The sequence below is a fragment of the Camelus ferus genome, chromosome 30 (genome assembly GCF_009834535.1).
Source record: "Camelus ferus isolate YT-003-E chromosome 30, BCGSAC_Cfer_1.0, whole genome shotgun sequence".
Classification (NCBI taxonomy): domain Eukaryota; kingdom Metazoa; phylum Chordata; class Mammalia; order Artiodactyla; family Camelidae; genus Camelus; species Camelus ferus.
Genome location: NC_045725.1, coordinates 25,129,380 through 25,153,075, shown reverse-complemented (window position 1 = coordinate 25,153,075; position 23,696 = coordinate 25,129,380). Strand labels below are relative to the sequence as shown.

The 23,696-nt window shown below is 47.6% G+C and overlaps 1 protein-coding gene and 1 long non-coding RNA gene across 3 annotated transcripts in view; one reads left to right on the top strand and one right to left on the bottom strand.

The window, feature by feature from the left end:
• BCL2 (BCL2 apoptosis regulator) overlaps window positions 1-23,696 on the top strand; it is a 158,632-nt gene that overhangs the window by 102,611 nt on the left and 32,325 nt on the right. The window contains exon 3 of one of the 2 annotated variants that reach the window (XM_032470582.1): window positions 16,778-16,965. The exons of the other annotated variant lie outside the window; for it this stretch is intronic. Coding sequence (XP_032326473.1) covers window positions 16,778-16,965 — 188 coding nt within the window. The remainder of the gene's footprint in view (window positions 1-16,777; window positions 16,966-23,696) is intronic. 2 annotated transcript variants of the gene reach the window in all.
• On the bottom strand, window positions 937-7,100 carry LOC116660656. Its single transcript, XR_004316240.1, has 2 exons — window positions 6,468-7,100; window positions 937-5,935 (listed from the first exon to the last, which is right to left on the bottom strand). It is a non-coding gene; the product is annotated as an uncharacterized LOC116660656 (long non-coding RNA).

The following is a 23,696-nucleotide window of genomic DNA, read 5'->3' as shown; positions in this document are numbered from 1 at the left end:
AATAACAATGAAAATAAATAAAATAAAGGACCCATCGCTATTTAAAAAAAAAAAGAGTGAGAACTTTTAATGGTGAGATTAGGGGTGAGTAATATGGTAAATTCCAGTTTATCTTAAGTACAGTAAGTGCTCCAGTTAGCTAGAAGAGCGAGGTGTTCTGGTTAATTCAACCTCTGTTTCAGCTAGACCATTTCTCTATGACTAATTTCTACAGAATTCAATACAACAAAATACGCCTAACACCCAAACGATACCAGACACCTGTGTATCTCTTTTAATGATTCAAAAGATTTTTGAGGGTTTCCCCAAGCCTCGGGTCATCGGGAAACACGTCAGTTATCTCAGAACTGGCTGTTGGCAGGGATTTGGGGCTGGAGAAGGCAGGCCTGTTACTGCTGGTGGGGAGTAGCCCTTGCGTTTTCCTTGGGGGAGAGATTGGGGTGGGGGGACGGGGAGCGGGGAGCCAGAGGTGAAGGACAGTTCTTATTTTCCCAGGTCTCTTCAGACAATCTGTGAGGCTTTTATTGGGCTTATAAATACTCACAAATACACAGACCCTAAAGTGAGATAATGTATGTAAAGTATTTAGTGCTGAGTCTAACTCAGAGAAACCAGTCAACGCAACGTAGCTGGAACACGTTTGCCTGTGATTGGTTTGGTCTATTGTCGCCTTTCGGGGGGTGGGGGAGATCAGAGAGCTCTTCCTGCACCTCCTTCTTGGCTGGAGGAACTTTATTTACCTAAGCTATCACCTCTAACATTGTTGACTTTTTTTTTTAAACAAAGCATCTGCAGATGAGAACTGCAAGGGAATATCATGAATTTGAGGGTAAATAGTGAAATCAGTTAATGTTATGACTTCAGATTGCACCTTTGTCTCCAGAACAAGTCTAGAAAGACAGACTTCGGAGAAGCAAATGTAAAAATAAAGTCTAGTTTTTTTTGTTTTTTAAATACTGTTAAAGGAAGGGTATAGTCTTGTAAACTTTTTGGAGGATAATTTGACCTTAATTCTGAAAATTCTAAGTTTATATACCCTTGATTCAGCAATTTCACTTCTAGGGGTTTTTCCTACATATATGTAAGGAAATCCATTGTGGCATTATTTATTTTATTTTTGCAGCAAAAGCCAACAAACAAACAAACTGGAGACCTGGGGGAGAAAAGAACTATCTATGTAAGGGACTGGCTAAATGATGGTGAATTGTTATTATGAACTAAAGCGCAGATGTTAAAAAAAATGTTACATATATATGTGCTTACAAAGAAAGATGCCCAGTTACTATAGAGTGGAAAAGCTGAAGTCTGTATGCAGCATGTGACCTCATAGATGAGGAAAAAAATGAGATACATGTATACACATAACATTTTCTAGAAGGCTGTACAACATACTGTTCTGTTAATATAATTTAACAATTATGAGTAATCTAAGTTAAAATTAAGAATTATGACGAATTAATACAAGTTAAGATTTGTTGATATACACATATTCTTTACAGTAAAGTGGGTACTATTAAATTACTTGAAAGTTTGCTCTCATGTTTGTGAAGTATTTTCTAGTTTGCCTTCTAGTTTGCTTGTTCAGACCTTGATGCACATCACATGCACACTTAGACTTCAGTCCAGCTCAGGGTCATTCATAATTTCCAGATCGGTGCTTTCACTGTTTCCCCGACGTGTTGGAGGTAGCAGTGATCACGCTGGTCATTACTTACGGAACCTCCGCTATGTGCTGTAAACACTCGTCCTTCTATTTTCTCTAAACTTCACAAAATTCTAAAAGATGATGAGGAAACGGAGGCTCTACCAACTTAAGTAACTTGCCAGGAAGCTGGAGCCAGGAAGTGTGGGAGCTAGCTCTCAAACTGGGGCTAACTCCAAAGACCATGCCATTCCCATATGTCCTTCTGCCTGAGATGTGGTGCTGCTGAATTAATTTCTCAGAGTCTGTTTTGCTGTTGAAACAGATAATTTTGAAAAAAAAATGTAACAGAAAACATGCTTTCATTGTTTGCTCTTATTCTTGCTTTCTAGCACATTCCACTCACCGTTGTGATTAACTGTTTATTCTGTGCTTCACATTTCTCTGAACTTTGAACATATGCTTACGAAGCTGATGGAAACTTCCCAAGCCCATTTGATTCTGCTGATATTTCCGCAGTGTGAACCAACCCGACGTTAGTGGGGCCAAGGAGGGCGAGCCATCTGAGAACCACTCCAGCCTTCAGGGTTGGACCCGATTCAGATGAGAATGCCGTACCATTGTTTATTTTTTTGAGATAAAGAACAAAGGCAAAATACAAGTGCAAAATCTGCTTTTGAAAACATTCAAGTAATGTAATTTTTATTAGTTGAGCTAATTTTAGGCTCAGCCTGGTTTTGCTTCCAGAGGTTTCCACAGTTCCATAGGGTACACCCAGGGTGGCCGTGCAGAAGTGACAATAACAATCACAGGGCAGCCCTTCCCAGTCCCCGTCCCCCTTCTTGCTTTTCTGCTATCCTTCTTCCACGCTCCCCTTCAACTCTGTCCTGAGATCCGGTCTCCATCAGAAGGAGATCCTGGCGTTCTCAATCCAGTAGGATAAGTGGGGTGAGCCTGGGGGCTGTGTACACAAAATAGGCATCTGACCTAGTTTTAGGAAGGGCTTTTTAGAGGAAATGATAGCTATTCTGAGTCCCAAAAGAAATACTAGAGGTGCCCAGTTATCTGGGAAGAGAGAACAGAATGCACAGAAGCCCAAGGGTTCTCCCGGAGAACCTGGTGTGTCTGTCCAGCTGGATCTCCAAGTGTCTGACCTTCTCTTTCGAATGAGGATATTGATTACAGATTAGTCCCTTGACCTTGTTAAAGGCTCATCGTAGCAGGATGACTAGGGGACAAAAACATTCCTAGAATAAATGACATTTTTCTAAAAACTCCAATATCATTATTGATACTGTGGGTAATTATGACTCTTCTGTCTCCTGGACCTGGTCATACCTGTTCCTCCCTCCTGCATTCACACTGGCAGACGACACAGCTGGTCAAGGTGAAAATTTTAGGGACTCCTGTAGAATGAAATAACTGCCGATTCTTGAAAAGAGACTGTTGGTATAATGTCCTTGTTGCAAAAACAGAGAAATGCTTAAGGCTGGAGTTTCTGTTTTCGATTACAAAGATGGATATTCACAGGGGGGAGGACAAAAGAAAAGAGAATGCCCCAGCCTTAGGCTGTGCGTTTGGGCTTGCCTTATTTGTCACCGATGGGAACATCAAATGGCAATTCTTCCTTCATTCCTCTTCGTGCATCCAGCACTAGGGCACGCTTCTAAATCTTGAGCTGTAGTAACTCCTGGCAATGCGTAAACCTAGTTTCCCAGTTTATATATGCCAAGTTTGGGGTCTCATCTGTCTTCCAGCTAGTCAAGGAAATCTTTCTTTGGAGATCTTTTCTTTATTCTGTTTCAACCCCTAAATTTGTCTTTTTATGCCCATGGATATGAAAACTGAAAATGTCAAGACCAAATCTGAAAATGCATGTGTGCCAGTGCACCAATCAACCTGAAAAAATAAGACTGCATATTGGGCTTCAGAAAGTCAGCTAAAAAAAAAAAAAAAGGCAATTGTATCACAGTTTTAAAATAACAGATCTATTCTGGTTCAAGGTCAACCATAAGTGGAACTGTAAAGAAATGATAAAAAATAATAAACGATTAAGATTCAGAAACAAGAATGGTCACATCGTATACAAAATGAGTTTAGCTGAAAGAGAAACAGTAAAATGCTATTCTTTTAATTGACAGCCAAGTTCCACTTATTATAAAGACAGTCAGTAATTCCCTTAGATAAAGAAGCTAGTTGGAATCTGAGACTCCTCTAGTAAATACTGAGCATGGTAGGGAACATTAGTCACATGTGTATAATAAAGACAATAAATCGACATAAATATCGCTATGATGAAATGTGTATAAAGCACTTTGAACTCCACAGAAGTAAGCAGAGTATAAATAGATAGCATGCTCAGGCAGAGAGAAAATCAAGCACTATTTTAGCACTGGGGCTACTGATAATTTATTGTCCAGGCTCTCTGGCTGAGTCAATGTTTATGTGGTGCTGTATGTTAACTGAGACAAAAATAGTCTGTACACATCACTGTCTTGGATACATTACTGAGTGATCAGCAGAAACTGTTCCAACTGACCACTCCCCTACAAGCAAGGGATTTATAATATTTTAAATATTCATCCTAAAAATCCAAGCTGTTTTGACCATTTGCTGGGTAATATATACATGGTTCCAGGAGAGGCAGTGTGGCATATGTCATGGGAGAAGATGTAAAGTGGCTAACATGCCAAACTCAGGGCCCTGATTGCCTGGATTCAAATCCCAGCTCTGTCACTTACTGGCTGTGTTGCCCTTGGGCAAGTTACTTAACCTCTCTGTGCCTTGTCTTGCTCATCAATAAATGGGGTTAAAAACAGTGCTGGCCTTATAAGACTGCTGTGAAAGTGAAATGAGTTAACCCAACAGAATTGTGCCTGGTGCAGAGTGAGTGTAGACTATCCTCGTGTCTTCCCTCATCCTTTCCCCTTCTACATGGGTATTTTTTAATGACGGTTCTTTGAGCATCTCCGTGTGTCGGGCACTTTGTTCCCGCCCTGCTTAGCCTTGCCTGTACCTTATGAAGTCACAAACAGTCAAACATTTGAACCTAAGTCTATTTGATTCAAGACCCTTCCTTTTTATCATGACACTAAACTGCTTTTCCTTAGAAATACCTCTTTTCATAAAGCTTTTTGAGTTCACCTCCACCCAGTTCTAGCTCACTCCTCTGTCTGTTTGAGCTATATTTTTATTTCTGACAGTGAATATGTTGGATCATTTCATGTCTATATCTCCCCAACTGAATCCTGTGTTCTTCAAGAGGAAGCATCTCTCATAATTCCTGGGCAAGGAATTATGAATTCCTTTTTAACTGCCTTTCAGTCTGATTGTATCAGAGTCAGTCATGGCTGAAGGAGTAAACAGATCAGAATTCATGTCAGCTATGACGTTACCTAAGGAGCAAGGCAGACGCTCACTGCTTCCATAGAAGTTTGCACAGCCTGTAGGCCCTGTAAAGCACAGATTATTTCTGCATCTACATACAGCCCTCACTCAAGAAAAAGTACAGTCATCCAAAAAGTAGCCATGGAAAACTTCCAGCTCTTTGTTGGGCGATCACCACGGGAAGACTTAGAGTGTGCCTTACAGAGACCTCTGAGGGCACCATGACTTCCTGAACTCGTAATAGCCCAAGGTCTGAACCTCATCCTGGCAGCTCAAAGACCTGTTCGTTCCTCAAGGACACATCGAGCCACCTCTTAGGGGCTGACTCTCCCTGACAGCCCGCTGGATGGGGGTTCAAATCAGAAGGCCTGTATATTCATTGGCAACGAGACGTGGCTTCCCCGCTCCAGCCCACGCGCTCTCTGTGGGCAGACTTTCTTAGGAAGCCAGATGTTCTTCAGAGGCAGCTTGGTGAGCGCAGAATCTGAGCAAAGGGAGTTAAGAGACTGGATTGGTCTCAAGGTAATGGCAGCAAGGTGATGTCACATGCTTGCTCCTAAGATTGCCTTGGTTAGTTGGCCAAGGTTGGCATGGCAGTGGCCCGTGGTGGCCTCTCCAGCTCACTGACCAGCAACCGACAAGTGTCTTGTTCTGATCAGCACAGTCATCCCCGAAGTACATCCGCTGGGATGTAGTCGGGCGTTTCAGGATCGGATCCATTCGGTTTCTTTGACGTGCCTTTACTTTTCTGTTCCGGCTGCCACGTGCGTGCGCCTGTGTGGTCTGGAGACAAGCCCGGGTGAGGCGCGGGGCACCCCGCGGGCTGCCTGCACCGTGGAGCGGCGCGCTGGTGCTCCCCAGCAGGCCGGCTGCAGAAGCAGCAAGGGGAGAGGAAGACTCTTATTCCTGCGAAAATAAATCACACCACGCAGTGTGCACAAGAGAGGAGAGAGAGCGAAGGCATTCTCTCCAGGCAAGCGTTTACTCCTCCAGCTGCTTGATCACAGATGTGCAGAGAGAGCCCTCAGACACACTTTTCCAAGCCCCTCAGCACCCATTCGGGGGCGATGCCGTGCTCTCCCCTTCCTCTGAACTCCTGCCATGCATGTAGCTGTTCAAATGCCGCCCCTCGTCTGCAGTCACCCTTTTCAGAGTCGGTTTAGGGCTGGATGGCCTTGGATCCCTTCTCACTTAGAGCAGCTTCAGCTCTCCGGGGTGCCGCGGGCATAGCTGAGCGGGTGGCCAAGTGGGGGGCCCCCATCTGCAGCTGTCCGTCATGAGGAACAGCTGTCCTGAGCCCAGTGTCCTTAAGCAGCTCTGTCTCCCCCAACAATCCCCCCCAGCCCCCCTTGCAGCCATGGCTCAGCTGACATGGAGCCTCGAGGGGTCAAGGGCGTGTCCCCCAGCAGCAGCCCCTACAGGAGGCCCATTTCCTCACCTGGGGGAACCAGAGGAGCAGACACCCCACCTTCGCTCTTCTCTCCTCTTTGCTCTTGGTTCACAGCCAAGGGCAGGGGTGGATGGAGGGCTCTTGCCCTGCTCTCCCCGGTGCCTTGCTCTCAGGGTGGGCCCCTGCCCCTCTGCACTCTGATCTGCCAGCTTGTGGAAAGCTTCATGTTTGTTTTCCTTCCCCAGCATGTCCTTGTCCGTGGCCAGTAGTGGCTTTGAGCCCCACTTTCAACATGACGTGGATTCGCCCACTTGTCGGTGACCTGTGTGTCCCAGGCTTTGTGCCCAGTGCTGGAGATACAACGCGTGCTTTCCAGGGCAGTACGATGACTTCACCGGCTCGCGGATGCCTCCTCATGCTCCAGTGAGGCTGCATTTCCTAGTGGGCAGCATCCATATTACACAGGGAATCCTTTGCAATGAGTTGTTCTCCTGTCCTTAGACAAATGCCCAGTGTGGGGGCATGAAGTCATCTTAGTCTAAAAGACCACCTATGGAGACTGGTGCAAGCCAGAGCTCTATGTAAGATTTTCTGTCCTGCTCAGGTAAACATCGTTTCTGTGCATAGTAAACCTGGGGAGCTGGTTTGCAGAATGTGTGGTGAAGTTAGTTTCACGGTCTAGTCGATGGCATGGATCTCCCTGGGAGAGCCGAGTTTTCACAGCCACTCCTGGTTCAGGCTGCTTAATATGCAGAGAGGCCGTGGTGGCTGCCTTCTTCCCGTCACCCGCCCTGTGGCATCCCCTGGCCCCAAGGGTGCAACATCTGTTCTCCCAGGGTCCCTCCCCTGGCCCCAAGGGTGCAACATCTGTTCTCCCAGGGTCCCTCCGTGGGGACCAGCCAAAGCCCACTCTGCTCATCCAGGGGCTGGATCATGTGCTCAGCTGGGGTCATCACGTGTTTTCTCAGCGGATGTGGCTAGAGTGTCGCCCGAGGCCACCGCGTGCTTCTACATGCTGCTCAAGTTAAAAGAGCGGCCAGTGGTTAGCATGAGCGTGTCTAGGTGAGTTTCCAGATTCTGCGGGCTGTGTCTGGCCGCTTTACATAAGGCAGGCACTTCCACCTTAGCTGTCTACCAGAATCACCCGGGGGTACTTAAAAAGCCTGATGCCCAGGCTACATCCTGAACAGATTCGTCCAGACTCTTTCTGGATGGGAACCAGAGCTCCCTGAGCGGCTGTGCCAGCGCTTGTGTTAGCAAGACTACTGTAAGGAAAGGAGAAAGGATGGAGGCAAAGCAAGAGAAGAGGAGAGAATGGGATGGAGAAGAGAAGGAACGAAGGGCTGCCCCGTGTGGCCGAGAGGTGGTACTTAACTGCAGGTGCCTGGCGCTTCCCCAAAAGGTCCGCATGCTAGCCCAGCCCCCAGCCCCCAGGGCATGAAAGTCAGGAATCAGGGCAGCGCTGGCGTTCAGTGGTGGTCAGGTGTGTCTGGTCTTTCCATCAGATGAACTAGTTGCCAGCTGTGTGTCCCTGGACGTAGGGCTCACCTGCACCTCTCTGAGCTTCCGGGTCCTCCCATCCTACCTCCAGGGCTGTGGGATGGATTTGATGGAGTGATGGTGAAGTGGGCACGTGCTAGGCATTCTGCAAGTGGTAGCTCCTTAATAATAAGCATTATAAGAAATTTCTATCTGTATTTCAGTAAAAGTTTACCAGCTCTTCTCTTCAGTTATTTCCCTCTGCTTTCCTGAAAAGCAGTGGTTCGGAAGTATCAGTTTAGGAGAGCTAATACAAAGGACAGAGGCCCAGGCTCACGGACCCGCCCGGGCGTCTGTATCTTCACCAGCTCCCCGGCGTGATTCTGATACACCCAACGCTGGAGTGCCTTTCTGTGTGGAAAAGGGGGACCCTCACCCTCTCTGTAGTAAGGACGTGGAGTCAAGTGCGGGCGCTGGAGATGCTCTGTAGCCAAGCCTCACACACCTTCTACTTGTTTGCTTTACCTCCAAGTTCCCTGAACTTTCTAGTGATTTTGGTGAACTCTGCCCCACCCCGACATAGAAAAGAGGGCAGGCGGGCACACAGCGGGGTTATTTGGGTGAGGTTCCACCTTTCATTTACAAGTCAAATTGAGATGGGCTCTAAACCCAGCATCCTCCGAATTAGTAACCCCTCGCCAAACAAGGCAAAACTCTTTTCATTTCTGACTGCGGAGGCAAGAATGCATTGTCTGTCTCCCTTTTTGTACTGGACTGCCCTGGAAGCGTCTCACTGGGAGCCTTCGATCATCAGCTAAGCGAGCACAAAGTGAAACAAAGCACCCTCTCAGCGTTAATATTTATTTTTAAAGGCATGAGAAGCCCCTTGGACCACAGTGAATCAGAGGGTCTGTGCACTGACAAGTTTCCATGAGCCTTGCGAGAATGTTGGTCCGTGAGAGCCCACAAGGACCCTCAGTGGATTTATTGCTTATTGTTGTTGTTGTAACTATAATAGGAAAAAGGATGTGTCTGCCCCGTAGGAGCAGCTACTGTAGGGGCCCTGCTCCAAAGACCTGGGAGCTGGAGAGGCCTGAAGCATTGGGATGGAGCCCCGTAGCTGGAAGGGGGGTCTCCGGGGGATGGGGTGGATGGGAGACCTGCCTCCCTGGCAGCGTTGTCTCCACTGCTTCTCGGAGGCAGAGTTCTCACCAAGAGCAGCCTGGCCACTCAGCTGGCGGGGAGCAAATCATTCATGTGGCCCCGGTCGGCCTGGGAAAGTGGGAAACGCCATGGAGACTAAGCCCGATGAGGCAGACGGATAGGGGCGTAAATGCTGCCCCCGGAGCCCCTGTCTCACAAGGGAGCTGGCCAGTGGCTCATTTCCCATTTCACCCAGGGATTCCTGCTGCAGTTTTTGCTTAAGGACAAGAATTCCTAGCAACACCAAGGGCTTCTGCTTTATAGTGGGGTTCTGACCTCTCTTCCCTGCCCTTCGCGACTTGGTGACGCTCGCTGGTGTTTGATTCAGAAAAGCAACTTTATAAATGACCTTCATCTTCATACCACTAAAGCTCATTTTGGCAGGAGTTAATAAAATACCTGCTAGGAATTGTTAGAAGATTTAGAAGGGAAAAGAAGGGAGAAAAGGGGAAAGAAGGAAAGAATGTTACAGAAATGTAAGGGTTTAAAAATCCTGTGAAAAGTTGTGCTTACTTGATAAGTAGCATTAATTGCCGTCCGCTTATTTAATGGGGGGCCCTGGAGTTCCGTTGCGGATGAAGCGAGTATTAAATGTTCACCAAAATACCTCTTTGATATGTGTCAAAATTCAGAAATCTCACTGAGTGAGAAAACAGAAAGGTAAATGAAGGAGCAATCAGAAAAATGGCACTCACAACAGTAATGAGATTTAACATCTATTAAGCACCTACTGTATGCCAGGTTCCATTCAGAGCACCACACATCTTCATAACCACTCACTTCATCTTCGTAAGAACCCTAACCTGTAAATTAGATACTGTTATTCCCCTCCTCCTACAGAGGATGAGCCCATTTGATAAAAATCTCTTGAGCAGTCAAGGAATTTTTCTTCAATGTCCATCCAAAGACCAATGGTAACATTCGGCCCTGGAAACAGTCAGGCCTCTTGCTGAGATGCTCTCTCTTCCTAAGGGTGCTGTTGGGGTCTCTTCCCCCCACGCCCCAACGTGTGGCTCCCTGGGGATCGGAGCTGTGGAATTTGAACTTCTCCATCACCCGTCTTTCCTCATCTTTACAAATGGCACCAGGAGGGAACGTGTGGAAGGGTTCCTGTGTAGAACTGGCGTCAGCTCTTCCAAAGATTTAGAACCAGATGAGAGATTCAGGGGCTCTGGAGGGATTTGGGGCTACCTTCTTGAAAGCTGGGGTGTCCTGTGTGTCTGAGAATCAGGTGAGGCTGCCAGACCAGGCGGCTTTCTTGTTGCTGGTTTCAAACTCTGTAGTCTGTTCTGCCCATACCTTGAGAACGCATGTACTTTTTCTTTCTCCCAAGCCCTGCAACTTTGCTGAGCACCTCCCCGGCTCTCAGGAAGTGTTTGTTGGTGGGTGGACCATTCATTCTCACTCTCCATTGCGGAATCTGTGTGTCCAGTGCAGGAAAGTAGGTAACAACAGTTGCTCGCTCGGCACCCATGCTGTGCTTCAGGAAACCTGTTCCGAGATTCCCAAGCAAGCTCGAGAATAGCAGCAGAGAACAATCCAGAATATCCTTGCAGCTTTATTTTGCTGTTATTTTTAAATTACGGGCTCGTGCTTTTCCATTCATTTTAACTGAGTCAAGTCCCATGACTTTTGTGATTCCCAAATCCTCCATAAATTCACTCACAACTGTCTTTTTTCCCCCCTTGAAACCCTCTCCCTTCCCCGCCTGGGAACCTGCCCTTTAAATTGGACATGGCTAGGATTTTAATCTCTCCTCAAAGGCACAGTGACAATTTCACAACAAAGCTGCGAGTTGGGTGGGGGGGAGGGTTTTGTTTTCTGCTCCCATTAAGACAGCAACTGTTCTCTCTTTGTCCCATGGGGCTGGCTCTTGGCAGCAGCCTGGGGAGACCTCGAATTTGGTGTCGCAACATCCATCAGACCCAAGTGAGTCCGGGCTCCTCGAAGGTGAACTGCAGCTGTTTGGATAAGATTCTAGAATCTTGTTTGTGAGCTTCTCAGCCCTTGTTTTACAATCGCTCCTCCTGGCATAGAGACCAGGAAGTTTTACTTTCCCAGGATCCCGGGCAGGTAATTGTTTTCCCAAACTGCATTTCAACCTCAGATGAAAATGGATATTCTTCACCCTGAGAACCTTCGCCCACATCTCTAACCCGTCTGTATTCTCCCTTTGCCTTCGATTCAACCCTGAGACTGGATTACAGAACGTCCCCACCCCCCACCCCCACCCCCACCCCCCAGACGCATTTCCATCTCTGGTTGTAATTTAAGGCCATTTACATTTCTAAACAACAGTTATGAGACTTTTAGTCTCATGGAATCTTGGAGCGCTTTCCTATTTAGCGGCTGGCCGTGGCCAGGTGGCCCATGATCTCTGGAGAGAAGAAGAATTGGCAAAATCCGTTACTCGGTGTCATTAAGTAGCATAATCTGAGACTCACTGGTGGTTTAGGCCACAGCCGAGCGTTTTCACGGCCTGGTCTCCTGTTGACTTGCATGAGGCCCCTGGCTCAGGGGACGCAACCCAGGACTAGCACCTCACAGGCCGATTTTGCTCCCACCCCTGTGGCACTGGGTCTCTGAGCTCAGGGAGGCAGCTTAGGAGCCCACACTGTTCCACCCGGCCCTGCGGGCTGGCTGGGTGCTGCTGATGCTGGGAGGAGAGGTGGAGGGGTGAGTTCATGTTCCACGGTTGCCTCTTCCTGATGGGGAGAGGGTGCTATGGGGAGGGCCCACTCAGCCCTTCCCTGGGGAACTGTCCATCTGCAGACGGGGAAGCTCCACGCCTCGGACACGTCCCACGGCCCCGCTCCTCCAGCCCTTCTGAGAGCCCATCACCGCTTCTCACCCCAGAGCTTGGGCTCTGTTTCCCGAGGATCACTGAAAATGGAAAAGCCAAAGCACTTGGAGGCAAAGTCTCACTTGCCGTAATGCCTTTGTTATTCATCAGCAAACTTCCATCCATCTGGCTCGGTGCTGGGTTCTCTGACACTGGAGAAGTCGAGATCCAGTTTGGAACGTGAGCAAAGATTCCGGTGCAAGGCAGCTGGTCTCCCACAAACTCCAGGGGAGGCAGGGATGAGAAGTGCGGCGAGGAGGGCTGCTCAGGAGACGAGGGACTCGCCGTGGGGAGGTGGGCTGTTTAGGAAAGCAGGGAGGGAGAGGGACGGGCTTTCCAGGCTGAGTTTCCAGGCTGATGGTGGGAGGCTCAGGGTGGATATTCAGAGAAACTGCAGGGGGACCCTCTGGCCCATCGTCACAAAGAAGACCTGGGCCTGGAGTCAGAGGCCCTGCGTTAGGTTTTGGTTTTTCCAGTGTTCTGTTGTGCTCTTCTTTATTTTGTGATAGAAGTGAGTGAGGTGAGATATGAAAGGTGTGGCAGAAGAATTAACCCTTCACCTGCCCTTAGGAAAGGCATGTTTGGTACAGTCTACCTGACTGGGGTCCCAGGAATCGACTAAAGTCTGAGTGTGATTGCCGCTGCCCCACACACCCACCACTCCTTCACTCACTTATTCACTCATTCATTCACTCATTATTTCGTTTACTCATTCATTGACTCACTCCCTTATTCAATCAACAAACATTTCCTGAGCAAGCACTGGACACTGCCAGGCAAATTTCCTATTATGAGTCAAGAGCAGGAAGGTTTTAAACGCCTGGTCCGTGGATGCCTGACCACTCACATTGGCCTCCTAGGCCCCCTCCACACACTCAGTGGGTCCCTAGTGTCAGAAAGGTGTGGAGGGAGGACAAGGGAGGCGGACCTGTTCCTCTGCCCGGTCTCATTGTTACGGAAAATCTTGATTAGTCTGCAGGTGATTTTATCACCAAGGCTCTCAGAACACGCGTTTCCATTCCCGCCACTGCTCCCCGTTTAATAAAGTAACGTACTGTCAGCGGACCGTGCAGAATGCTGACGGGAGCAAACTGCATGGCTTGTCCCTGCACACACACAACCAGGTAACAGTGACGTAGTTCGAACTGAGATTGTTTTTTAGATTTACTTTTGCTTGAAAAATGTCATTAACAATTTTCTCCCGCCTTCCCCATCGTCCCAGGTCAACTTTATTCTTATCACCCAAGTAAGTCAACTTCGTTCCCTTTATCTCAAGTTTGATCTCTGGTGTGAGAGCCTCCCCTGTCTGAGGCTCCCAGGATTTCAGTAAAACAGGTGCTACTGAGCCGGCCCCTGGTCACTGTGTTCTGAGAGCAGAGGTCCTCTGTCCCACAGGCTCTAAGAATGTGTCTAAACAGATCATCTGGTGGGTGGTCCCAATAGCTTCGCTGTCCCGTGTGGCGTGGGCTCCGGGCAACCTAGTCTCCCTGAGAACATTTTTGGTTACCTGTGTCATGAGAGGAGGAGAGTGGAGGGGTCAGAAAATCTAAACTTGAATCTCATTTCTACCATCAACTGGCTGACTGGGCCAGGCCGCCTCTTAACTGCTCTGAGCTTGGGTTTCCTCACCTTTGAATTTCTTCTTAAACCTTAGCACCAACAAGGGGCCTCAAATGGAACTAACCAGGACTGGCATTCACCTGGGATGCCCCAGCACAGCTGCACCAGCTGTTTACAGCCAGCTGACGCCTATCCTGATTGGCCTGGGTGTGCACCATGCGGGTTGTTAGTATCCTGAATAATTTACGTGAAAGAGCCTGGAGAACGCACAGCACGCGGCTGGCCAGTCTGACTGTGGTACTGGGGTAGTCCTCGCTGCCAAGTCTAACTTAAACATGTATTTTCTATATACATGTTTTTCATCAGCTGACAAATTGGTAAACTTCAAATTGGCCTCTATCTTCTGAGGCTCAACAAAGGAGAAGTCAGGCAACACTGAGATTCAAACATTCTTATCCAATATTTTTTCATGAAGCCTGATGATTTTCCACGGGATGAACCATTTCTGAACCTCGGAGTGACTGAGAGACCACTCATGTTGGCCTTTTGAATGAAGATTATGTCTGAGGAAGGTGACCTTTGACAAAATACGGTAGCCGTCTCTAGAATGTCAAGACACCCCTTCACTTTGATTTGTGGTTCAGCATGACATCTTAGGTGAGATGGCAGATGAGCATTTTTTAAAAGCAGGGGGTGGGTATCCTCTGTGGTTCCTAATGGAATTGCACGAAATTCAAGGTTTTGCCGGAGGTGTCAGAGATGTGATTACACTTAGGGAGGGCCACAGAACCCCCCTTTAGGTGACCAATTATGGAAAATGATGTTCATCCTTTAGTTGGCTCGCAAAAGAAAAGTACAATTTGGTGCTTAACTTTAGACTAGAGTGTGATTGACAGGAGACCCATTGACATGCATCAGGAGAAGCAGAGTAGGGAGACGAGAACAAAAAGCAAACAGGGCCATCCACTCACCCCCCACCCCCCATCCTGCTGAGGCACCTGCTAGAAATTCTGAATCCCAGTCTTGTTTCTCAGAGAGTAACGTTCTGGGTTCCTAGTCTTGTTCGGGCCACTTAGTATTCAGTGAAACATCTGCTACTCTAGAATGCAGGAAATCTGGGTGCTAGAATGGACTGTGCCACCGGCTGACATGTGACCCTGGACAGGGCATTTACCTCCGCTGGGCCTCAATTTACTACCTGTAAAATGAGGGTCAAAAAGCACTGACTCCCTGGAGGGGTTTTATAAAGAATTAAATGAATGTATGTGTGTATGTGTGTGTGTGTGTATGATAGTAAATATCATATATGTTTCTCCTTCGAGAGTTACACTAAAACTATGTACCTTCTCCCCAGAAAAATTCACAAACAGAAAACTTACCCAACTATTTTAAGGGAATTTATGGACTTCCTGAAGTCACAGACATTCCTAATAAAAGATTCTATTATATAAGGGAAGAAACTCTAGGTCTAATGTCCCTTTCTATGCTAAAATTCTTATTATATTTTTCTCACTTAAAAGGGAACTGTAAGTCAAAATTGATCATAGACAATATTCTATAATAAATATTTAATATGTAATAACAGGAAGCATTTTTATATGGACATATATTAATTTATTTCTAAGCTTAACTCAATATGAGGAGTAGTTTTCCATTCCTCACGTGTACAGGGTGGGGATGGACTTTTTTTCTTTCAATTTGTATTTCCACATCTATTTAGAGCAACCAAAATAGGAAAACCACTGCATAGGTCCTAAAATTCACTTCCTGTACCCATTTTTTGTCCTCTGCTCCAGGTCTGATGAATATAACTTTTTAAACATGTCATTTATTTTTATTTTTATTTTAGTCTAAACGTCCCTTCAGAAACACTAGGGGAAGATATTTTTAGCTTAAGTAAGAAAACAAACATGTTTAAACAAATAACATCCAAAATGTTCAGGCAGAGTTGGTGTTTTTAACATTTGTGTATTTTAGCAGGGAGCCCATAAGATATATGCTAAAATGGAATTTTTTTCATCTTAGATGTGTTCATTTCTCCCAGGAATAAGACAAAGAGAACAACTGATCCCAACTTTTATATCGGAGCTAAACTTTTTGTGGTTTTGAAAGGTAATTTCAGGCTAGACAATACACTGCCCCCCATCCCCCCCAGTTTTTAATCACTATTTATAGACATCCTGTGCAGAGCCGGTGGAAATGCTGATAATGGTGAAAAAGATGAGCTAGAAGATGAGCTAGAGTGCTGAGTTGAGCACCATTCGTGCACCGTAAAGATAGACGTTTCTGCCTTCATGACCTCATAAAAGGCTTTTTACATTTTCAAGTAGAATTGATGGTTTAGAACTCATCACTTCCCATTTTCCCTACTCTAAGGCATGATCCTTGGCTCCCTGAAGATCTAAGGTGGGAAAATTATTATCTTTTGATTAAACAACAAGATCCATCTCACCAGCTCTTTGGGGCCAAGTAGTCTGGGCATGTTTAATGTCTGCATCATTCCTGCTCCACAGACAGATGAGTGAGGACTAATAATAATGACCGAGTAAGTAATACTGACTGAGTGAGTCGGTGAAGGGAAGGATGCATGAAGTAACTACGTGGGGAGGCACTCCATCTGTCTTTAGAAGCTGTTCGTGGAGATTGCATTCATTTGCTAGGTTTTTAACTACGTAGACCGTGAATAAGCCCAGCACTCTGCATTGTGGGGGGTCAGTCGGAATCATCTGTGCCTTGGATGCGTTAGCCCAGCTACAGGTCAGAGTTGAAATCTCTGTTCCATCCATTATACGTATTATCTCCATCTCCTAGAACTGGAAGCATGTTTACCATATATACTTGAGTCTCTTTCTTCCAGAAGGTTCTCCAGTTTCATTTTACCCGTTGCATTGTGTAGCTCTTTTGTGAGTGCACTTAACTAGACTCAGACAAGAATAAAGGACGTTATCAATCTGTTGGTTGTTGTCAGTAACATCCCTTCTCATCTCATGATTATAAGTGCTTTTCTCTCGCAAGCCTTCTGAACCCTGCTGGGCCCCCAGTTGCTAAGCATTTTCATTACACTTTATCTGAATTCATCAGAATCGCCTAACCTCCCTACCCGGGGCCGTGAATCAGGCTCATTGAAACCATGCTCGTTGAATTACAAGGTGGACACTACGAAACGTATCAGCAGGCTGTTTAAATCCTTTCACTTCCTGAAAGGTTAAAGGGTCAGATCTTTGAAGCTAGATCTTTGAAATTAAGGGTTTTTTTTTTTTTTTTAACCCATTAGGCCAGCATGGAGACTAAAACTTGGGAAGTATGCATTGAACTCTCCCCATTGGCGGGTGATAGATCCACATCACAAGTGGCTATGAATCCGCAGGCAAAACATGGATTTCAGATTTATACAAAAAAGTTCACTTTGAATTCCAAAGGGAAGAAAACATTGATGATCACAACGAGACAATCCTACAGAAGGTCAGTTTATAATATTTTATTGACATCTCAAAGGGAAATTAACCCTTCTCCAACCATCTCAAACAGTCTATTTACCAAGAGTACCTGATGAAAGGGTGGTCTTCGGATTCTAAGTTTTTGGAAGAAGGAACCTGATTGGTATAATTCTCTTTGTACTGATGCCCAGCCAACTGCCAGCAGCAATGCACTGGCCTTCTGTGACAAGCCTGATAGATTTCATATCCGCTCATTCACGTTATCATCTGTACCTATGTTTCTTTATGTACAAAACAGAAGTACAAATAGTGAAGGTTTCAGAGGATACAGGTGGCCCCAGGATTTGAGGGCTCCAGTTTAGAGGACACGCTGTGGTTTAGGTTCAGCTGTTGAGGGTGGCCAGCCCCTTTGGTTGGGATTCCAGTAGAGCAGGTGCAATAACCATTGGTCAGCATGGTCCTAGATGCCACCTTCAGGTTTCCTTTTCTCTCCCGTGGGTATGCAGACCACCGAAAAAGCCCTGACGTTCCAGGAAGACTTTATACTGAACAGAAGATGAGGGAACCTGTGAAAATTTATGCTACAGAGGCCAAATTAATTTATCAGTGAAGGGAGCAGTCTCCATTTCCTTCCAGTTGGAAACAGATCAGGAGCTTTAAGGCATTAGAAAATGCAAGCTAGAGAACAAAACTCTGAGTCCAAGCAGCTCATGGGTTTTTGGCTCCAGATGTCAGCTATGAGTGACTGTCCCCCAGGCGTGAATCTCAGTGCAGAGCTGGCAGTGTTTATTAGGGCTGCAACAGTGACCTCTACGGATGTGGAAATGGACCCTCTAGGGCCACCATTCCTCACCTCAGCTTTTAGCCTGGGCAGCCACTGAAAGGGTGGCAGCTGCTCTGGGTCCAAGGACATTTAGAGGCTGTTGGCAGCGAAGGAAACAAGGATGTACAGGAGCTATTGAAAAGTCCTCCAGACAGCCCCGCTGCCTTTAGGCAGGACCACCTAATCATTTCAGACAGGTGAGAAGAATCCTGTTTTATTAAAGACCCCCAGAGAAGACACTCCAGCTCCCTGTGTCAGCTTTCACTTAAGCAAAATCATCTTTGGTAGCCAGGCTGTCCCTGCAGCAAGGACAGGAGCCTGTCTTAGGAAGCTACATAATTTAAAATGTTACAGTTAGATGAATGGAGAGAGAGAGAGAGATAAATAGATGTTGGAGGAAGGAAGGGAGAGAGGGAGAGAAGACAGAAAAGGAGAAAGAATGAGAATAAGTGATTGTGAAAGACTGCTAACCCCCCAGCAAGGAGACATGCAAGAAATACTTATTATAGAATTCTATGCTGGAGAGTCCACTAAAATCCACTCAGAACACGTGCCACCTTCCCCGTGCTCCTGTAGCATCTCCCACATTCCTCTGTTATAGCACCTTATCACGTGGCGATGTAAGGACCTGGGAGCTGCTAGTCTCCCTGGCTGGCATGTGAGCGCCGTAAGGCAGGGACCACATTCTTCTCTGGAGTCTCAGCTTCTAGCCCAGTGCCTAGCTCTGCAGAAGGGAGGAAGGAAAACGAAGAGAGGGAGGTAAGGGGGTCAACCAGTATGATAAATAAACCACGCTCTAAGGAGTGCGTCATTCCATAGGCTGTGGTCTTCAACGTTTTCCTACCCAAACTTAACCAGTCTGATGTCCTGTCTCCCCTCGGTTAGGTATCAAAGGTCAATACAATTAGATCATCTGCCCAGTGTTGGGTTTGTTATTACTTACCCCCATTTAACACCTTTCTGAGGAGTACCAATTCACTATGATACTGTTGGTCTCTGAAATGACTTCCCACCAAAATGTATTTCATTAGAGTTCATTGTTTGTATATATAATATATACATGCACTGTCCATAGTTCTATTGTATGGTCTCAGCCAGGGAGAGCTGGAGTGACAAACGGTAAGGTAGCCTCTCGGCGTGTGACTGTTAGCCTACCTTATACAAATGTCCTCAGCTGGTAGCTGTTGTCTGTGTTTTTCATCATTGAGTATTACTGTTTCCTCTGACACTCCGCCCTTGACATACAATGGCTGACAGAAGGAATGGGAGTGAAAGGACCAGCTCCGAATGCCACCGTGGGGAGTCAAGGGCAGTGGAGCCAAGATGAGCCGGAAACCCAGGTTTGCTGGGAAGTCCTGTGAGCTGGCGAAGGGCGTCACTAGGATCCTAGGAGCCTGGAAGGAGTAAACGTGAAGGGAGCTGGGAGGAATCGGGGCTGTAGGCAGGACATGACTTTGAGGGGTTTTAGGAGAACTGGAAGTGACAGTGTGATGGTGGGGACATCGCTGTGACCCTATATGCCCAAGAGCGTATCCCAGAGCCAGTCAGGTGTGCATGTTTGATCCCTGCACCACCCCTGGGGCTCCTGGCAGCTAATCAGTCTGGAGTGTTCCCCTTAATTCTCCCCAAATAGAAACCCTTTCATCTTTCAAGGCTCAATCCAAAGTTTGTTTGGCCGGGTTTCTCCTCCTCCGTAGAACATCCTCCTCTTTCCCTTGGAGCTGTCGCTCTCCTCCTCGGCTCCTCCTGATGTCCCTGTGTCCCAGTGCCTGTCTCTCGGGGGCATCGTATTGAACAGTCTCCCTGCGTCACTGCCACTCTCACGGTCCCTCCTGGGGCGGGGGGGGGGCGTGGTCAGCAGCGGGTCCTCACACAGGCTTTGTGTCCAGTGGGCCTGCAGCCCTGACCGTACAAGACACTGGATTAAGGCCCGTAGTTTAACGAAAAGGCGACGAGCCTGCTCTACGGTAGACGGCACAGCTTGGAAGGCGTTCTGGCACAAGAATTCTGCGCTTTTGGGGATTGGTTTTCAGTGCTGACTGGTTCAGTTAGACCCTCCCTGGGAGTCAGCTCTGTTTTTTTAACCTTGCCATACGGTGTATTTGTTATTTACACTTCCCCTTGGGCTGAGGTCTTTTGGTTTCTTCTCTAGACCCGAAGGTCCTTGAGGGTGGTCTTACCTAACTGAGCCTTTTCTCGTCCTCTGTACCTGGGCTCTTGGCATATTTGGCAAATGTTTGTCAAGCGGGTGAATGTGACGCACCTGGGCCGATGCTCACCCGATGAGTAAATTACTCCTGTGGCTTCTTTCCAGGCTGTGCAGCCAACAAAGACAAGAGATACTCAGGCTCAGAAAGGTCTCCTGGCGTTACTGCCCAGCGTGACCTGGGCCGCTGAGCAGGGCAGTGGGGGCAGGAGGAGCCGTTGGCCAAGGATGTGGCTGGAAGGATACACACAGACCATGCCAGCGGGCCACCAGGCCAGAGAGGTCTGAGGCTTGGGGCCTGGGAGATGGGGACACAACTGTCCCAAAACAATGAAGACCGAACCAGAGACATAAAAAGTGACAGCGGCAAGTCCAGGGAGAGGTGCAGACACAGAGACAGAGCTGTTACCAAATTTATTCATCCAGACGAGAACACTTCTCCCAGTGTGTCAGTCCTGAACTCCTGTTTCCTTCTCCTGGGCTGTAAATTCCTCACGCACAGGGGTTACATTTTGTTCTTCTGGGGATGCTCGGGGCCTGGCACATGGTAGGTTCCCAGGAGTGGTTTTCAACCTGAACTGAATTGATACAAGAGGATTTCGCAGCCTGCTTGGCCATTTTATTTGTCCGGGGGCTACCAAGGTTTCCGCCACCTCAGACACTGTGAGTTGCTCCCCTTAAATCTAGCCATGCTTTCTCGACACAGCGTAAGTCCATTTCCTCCCAAATGGCTTAAAATGCATGGGATGATTTCTCAGCCATTTGGGAAGAAGGAATGCTGCGCATAAAGCCTGGATTCAATAAAACCAAATTTTTAAAAAATAGCTCTTAGCATCTTCTTCTACAGACACTGGTCCGGGCAGGGCTTTTTATTTTATTGAATCCAGCTGAGTAGCTTGACTACATTAATAATGGGGCTTCATTTCCAACCACTGGCTCACAATCTTTTCCCCTAAAAGCCTTATGGTACTTAAGCAACTGCTAATACATGAATAATTGCTGGTGGCATCATTTCCTGCCATGATGTGACCACCAAGATGAGGCTTTTCTCCTTGTACCTAATCTGGAGTTCTCAGGCCTGCCACGTGTGGGCCTGCGAGATGATATTTAAAATACAGTGAACAGATCTCACTGCAGCTATGATCTGGGTGGTACTGAGTTTCTTTATGTTGAGAAATTAAGGATTTGGGAAGGTTCTGTTGAGTGTTTAGTAACATTGGTCTGAAGGGGATTCTAGAGCAAAGTTGCCCAGAGGTCTGAGCCTGCTGTTCCTGCTGAGCATGCTCAGTGCCGCTCTGCCCGGGCCCCAGGACGGGCCTGCAGACTTTCCTCCCTCCACTTCAGAGATGCTGTTTATTTAGCTCCCATAAAGCCATGCTTCTTTTTGAAGTTTCTCTGCAAGATGACATCTAACTGTCAGTTCTCTTTACATTGGACCTGCGTGACGATGGTTTTTTTGGTGTACCTAACTGCGACGAGGTATCCGTGCAGAAGACGGGCTCCTAAAAACACACACCTGTTAAGAGGAATATAGCCTAGTACCTAAGAGCGCAGCCTGGAGCCCCGTGACCTGAGCTTGAATCTAGCACTTTCTGACTGTGTGGCTCTGGACAAGTGACCTGTTCTGCCTCCTCCCGTGTGAAGCAGGGATAATAGCCATGCCTACTTCATACAGTGAGTGTGAGGCTCAGGTGAATTGCCGTTGGTTAAATGCTTAGCCCAGTGCTTGAACACGGTGCTGTGTAAATGCCTGTCGTTGCCTGTTTCTGTCATTTTGTCAAATATTCAGTGCATTTAGTCCTCTCCACATGGCCTCCGACTAGGATGAAGAGTAAAGTTTATCTTTCAGCCGACGTGCAGTCACAGTAAACAGAGGGCTGGACAATCGGTAAGACCTTGTATGTTACACTTTGCCGTTACTTTTTGGCAAAAATAAAATACTACTTCTTTTCATTGGGAAGTTCAGTCGCCCACTGCTGCGATTCCCCTCCTCAGAGAACTTGCACTCAAACTGGAGACACGGGACTATGGTGTATCAAGTAGCAAAACGGAGCTGGAGGGGAGACAAAATGAAGTGTGGGAGACGTTCAGGCGACCTAGACGCTGAGACCACGTGAACGGCCGGGGGAGGCTCCCTGGAAGGCTTTCGGCGGGATGAGCTGAGTTTGAGGATGGGGTGAACAGTTGATGATGGAGGTCACAAGGCGCCAGGTGGGTGGAGAGACGGAGGGTGGTGCTGAAGGCCGTCGGGGGGTTCGGAGGGAGTGGGCAAAGCTCTGGGATGGGAACGATTCAGCTCAACCGAGGGCCAGTGAAGACACTACCCGGCCGCGGCCAAGGAGAAATCGCGCAGGTAACACAGACAGCACTGGAAAATAAAGTGAGAGAGGCCAGACTCTGGAGGTCTTTGCAAGTGCGTTTTTAGATTTGGTTTAATAGAAAAAGGAAGTGAGAGGAGGTGGGAAGCACTATCTGGCGTGCTCGTCAGCTGTGTCACCCGAGGTCCCTCCTGCAGCAGCAGGGCCCCGGGCTGGCCTCGCAGCCACCTCCGGGGATGAAGGAGTGAAGCTGGAGACAGTAAAACATGTTCCTATACGTGAGCTACCAAATCAAACCACACCAGGCCCGAGGGGTGTTTTCCTGTTTTAGAAATGAAGTGGTGGGTGGTTTGAGGTGGTGGAGGGTGGGGGCTGACCTCTCCTTCTTTAGACCTGAATCTCAGCCGGAGCAGAGACAGGCAGAACTTGGAGGAGCTTTTGTTGATATGAATCCTCACTGTATTCAATTTGTATGGGTCTTCCTCAGAGCTCCTTGATCACCTACTCACACGAAGTAAGTTTATTGGCTCATTCGCCTGTCTCTTCCCTCCTCCGGTCTTTTCTCCTGCTGGAGGCCGGGCTGTGTTTCCTCCTAGTGGGCCCGTTCCAGGTCTGAGTGCGAAGCCGCCAGGCCCCGGGCAGCTCATCTGCCTCCCCGCTCCGGCCCTGTGAAGTGGAGGGAAATAAACAGCACGTGGGAGGGGGGAAATCTGTGTTCTAAGAACTGCTTTGGTTTACACATCTATAGATACACTCAACCAGCACCGCGGGTCACATGGACCGGCTGGTGAAGCTGAGAGCATGAGTCATTTTTAAATTACTCATAGAGAAAGAAATATGTTTCTAAAAGCCAGCACCGTTGGCTTCCACATGCAGCCGGGGGAGTGAGCAGGCAGCCTCAGAAAGCACTCGGGCCTCCCGTGACAGCTGGCGTGCACAGCGCATCTGCTGGGAAGACGGGGTCCCAGGCCCGAGAGCTCTTTGCCCTGCGTTGTGTTTGGAGGTGAGACTCTCCTCCCCTGCACTGGAGCAGTGGGTGCTTGGGTTCAGATTTCCATTTAGCCAATCTTTCTCTTACAGTCTCAGTTTGCTGTTGGCCTGGGAACTCTTGGTTAAGACCCTCAATAACACAGTCTGGTGGTGGAGACCACACCATCTGAGCCTGAAATATGGAGAAGTATGTCAGTTCAACCAAAGGTCAGGAAGGGAGGGGCAGAGGAGAGGAGGTCCGAGAGCATGGTGGAGTGCATGCACTTCGGCCGAGCCTTGAAGGGCTTAGTTTGTTGTGAAGGAGAAGGAATTCCATCCCAAGCAAGATGGAAAAGCCATTCAAGCAAAAAGAAAACATAGATGACGAAGCCTGCACCTTCATCTTGTCCGTTGGGAGTCTAAACTTCTCTGACACACAC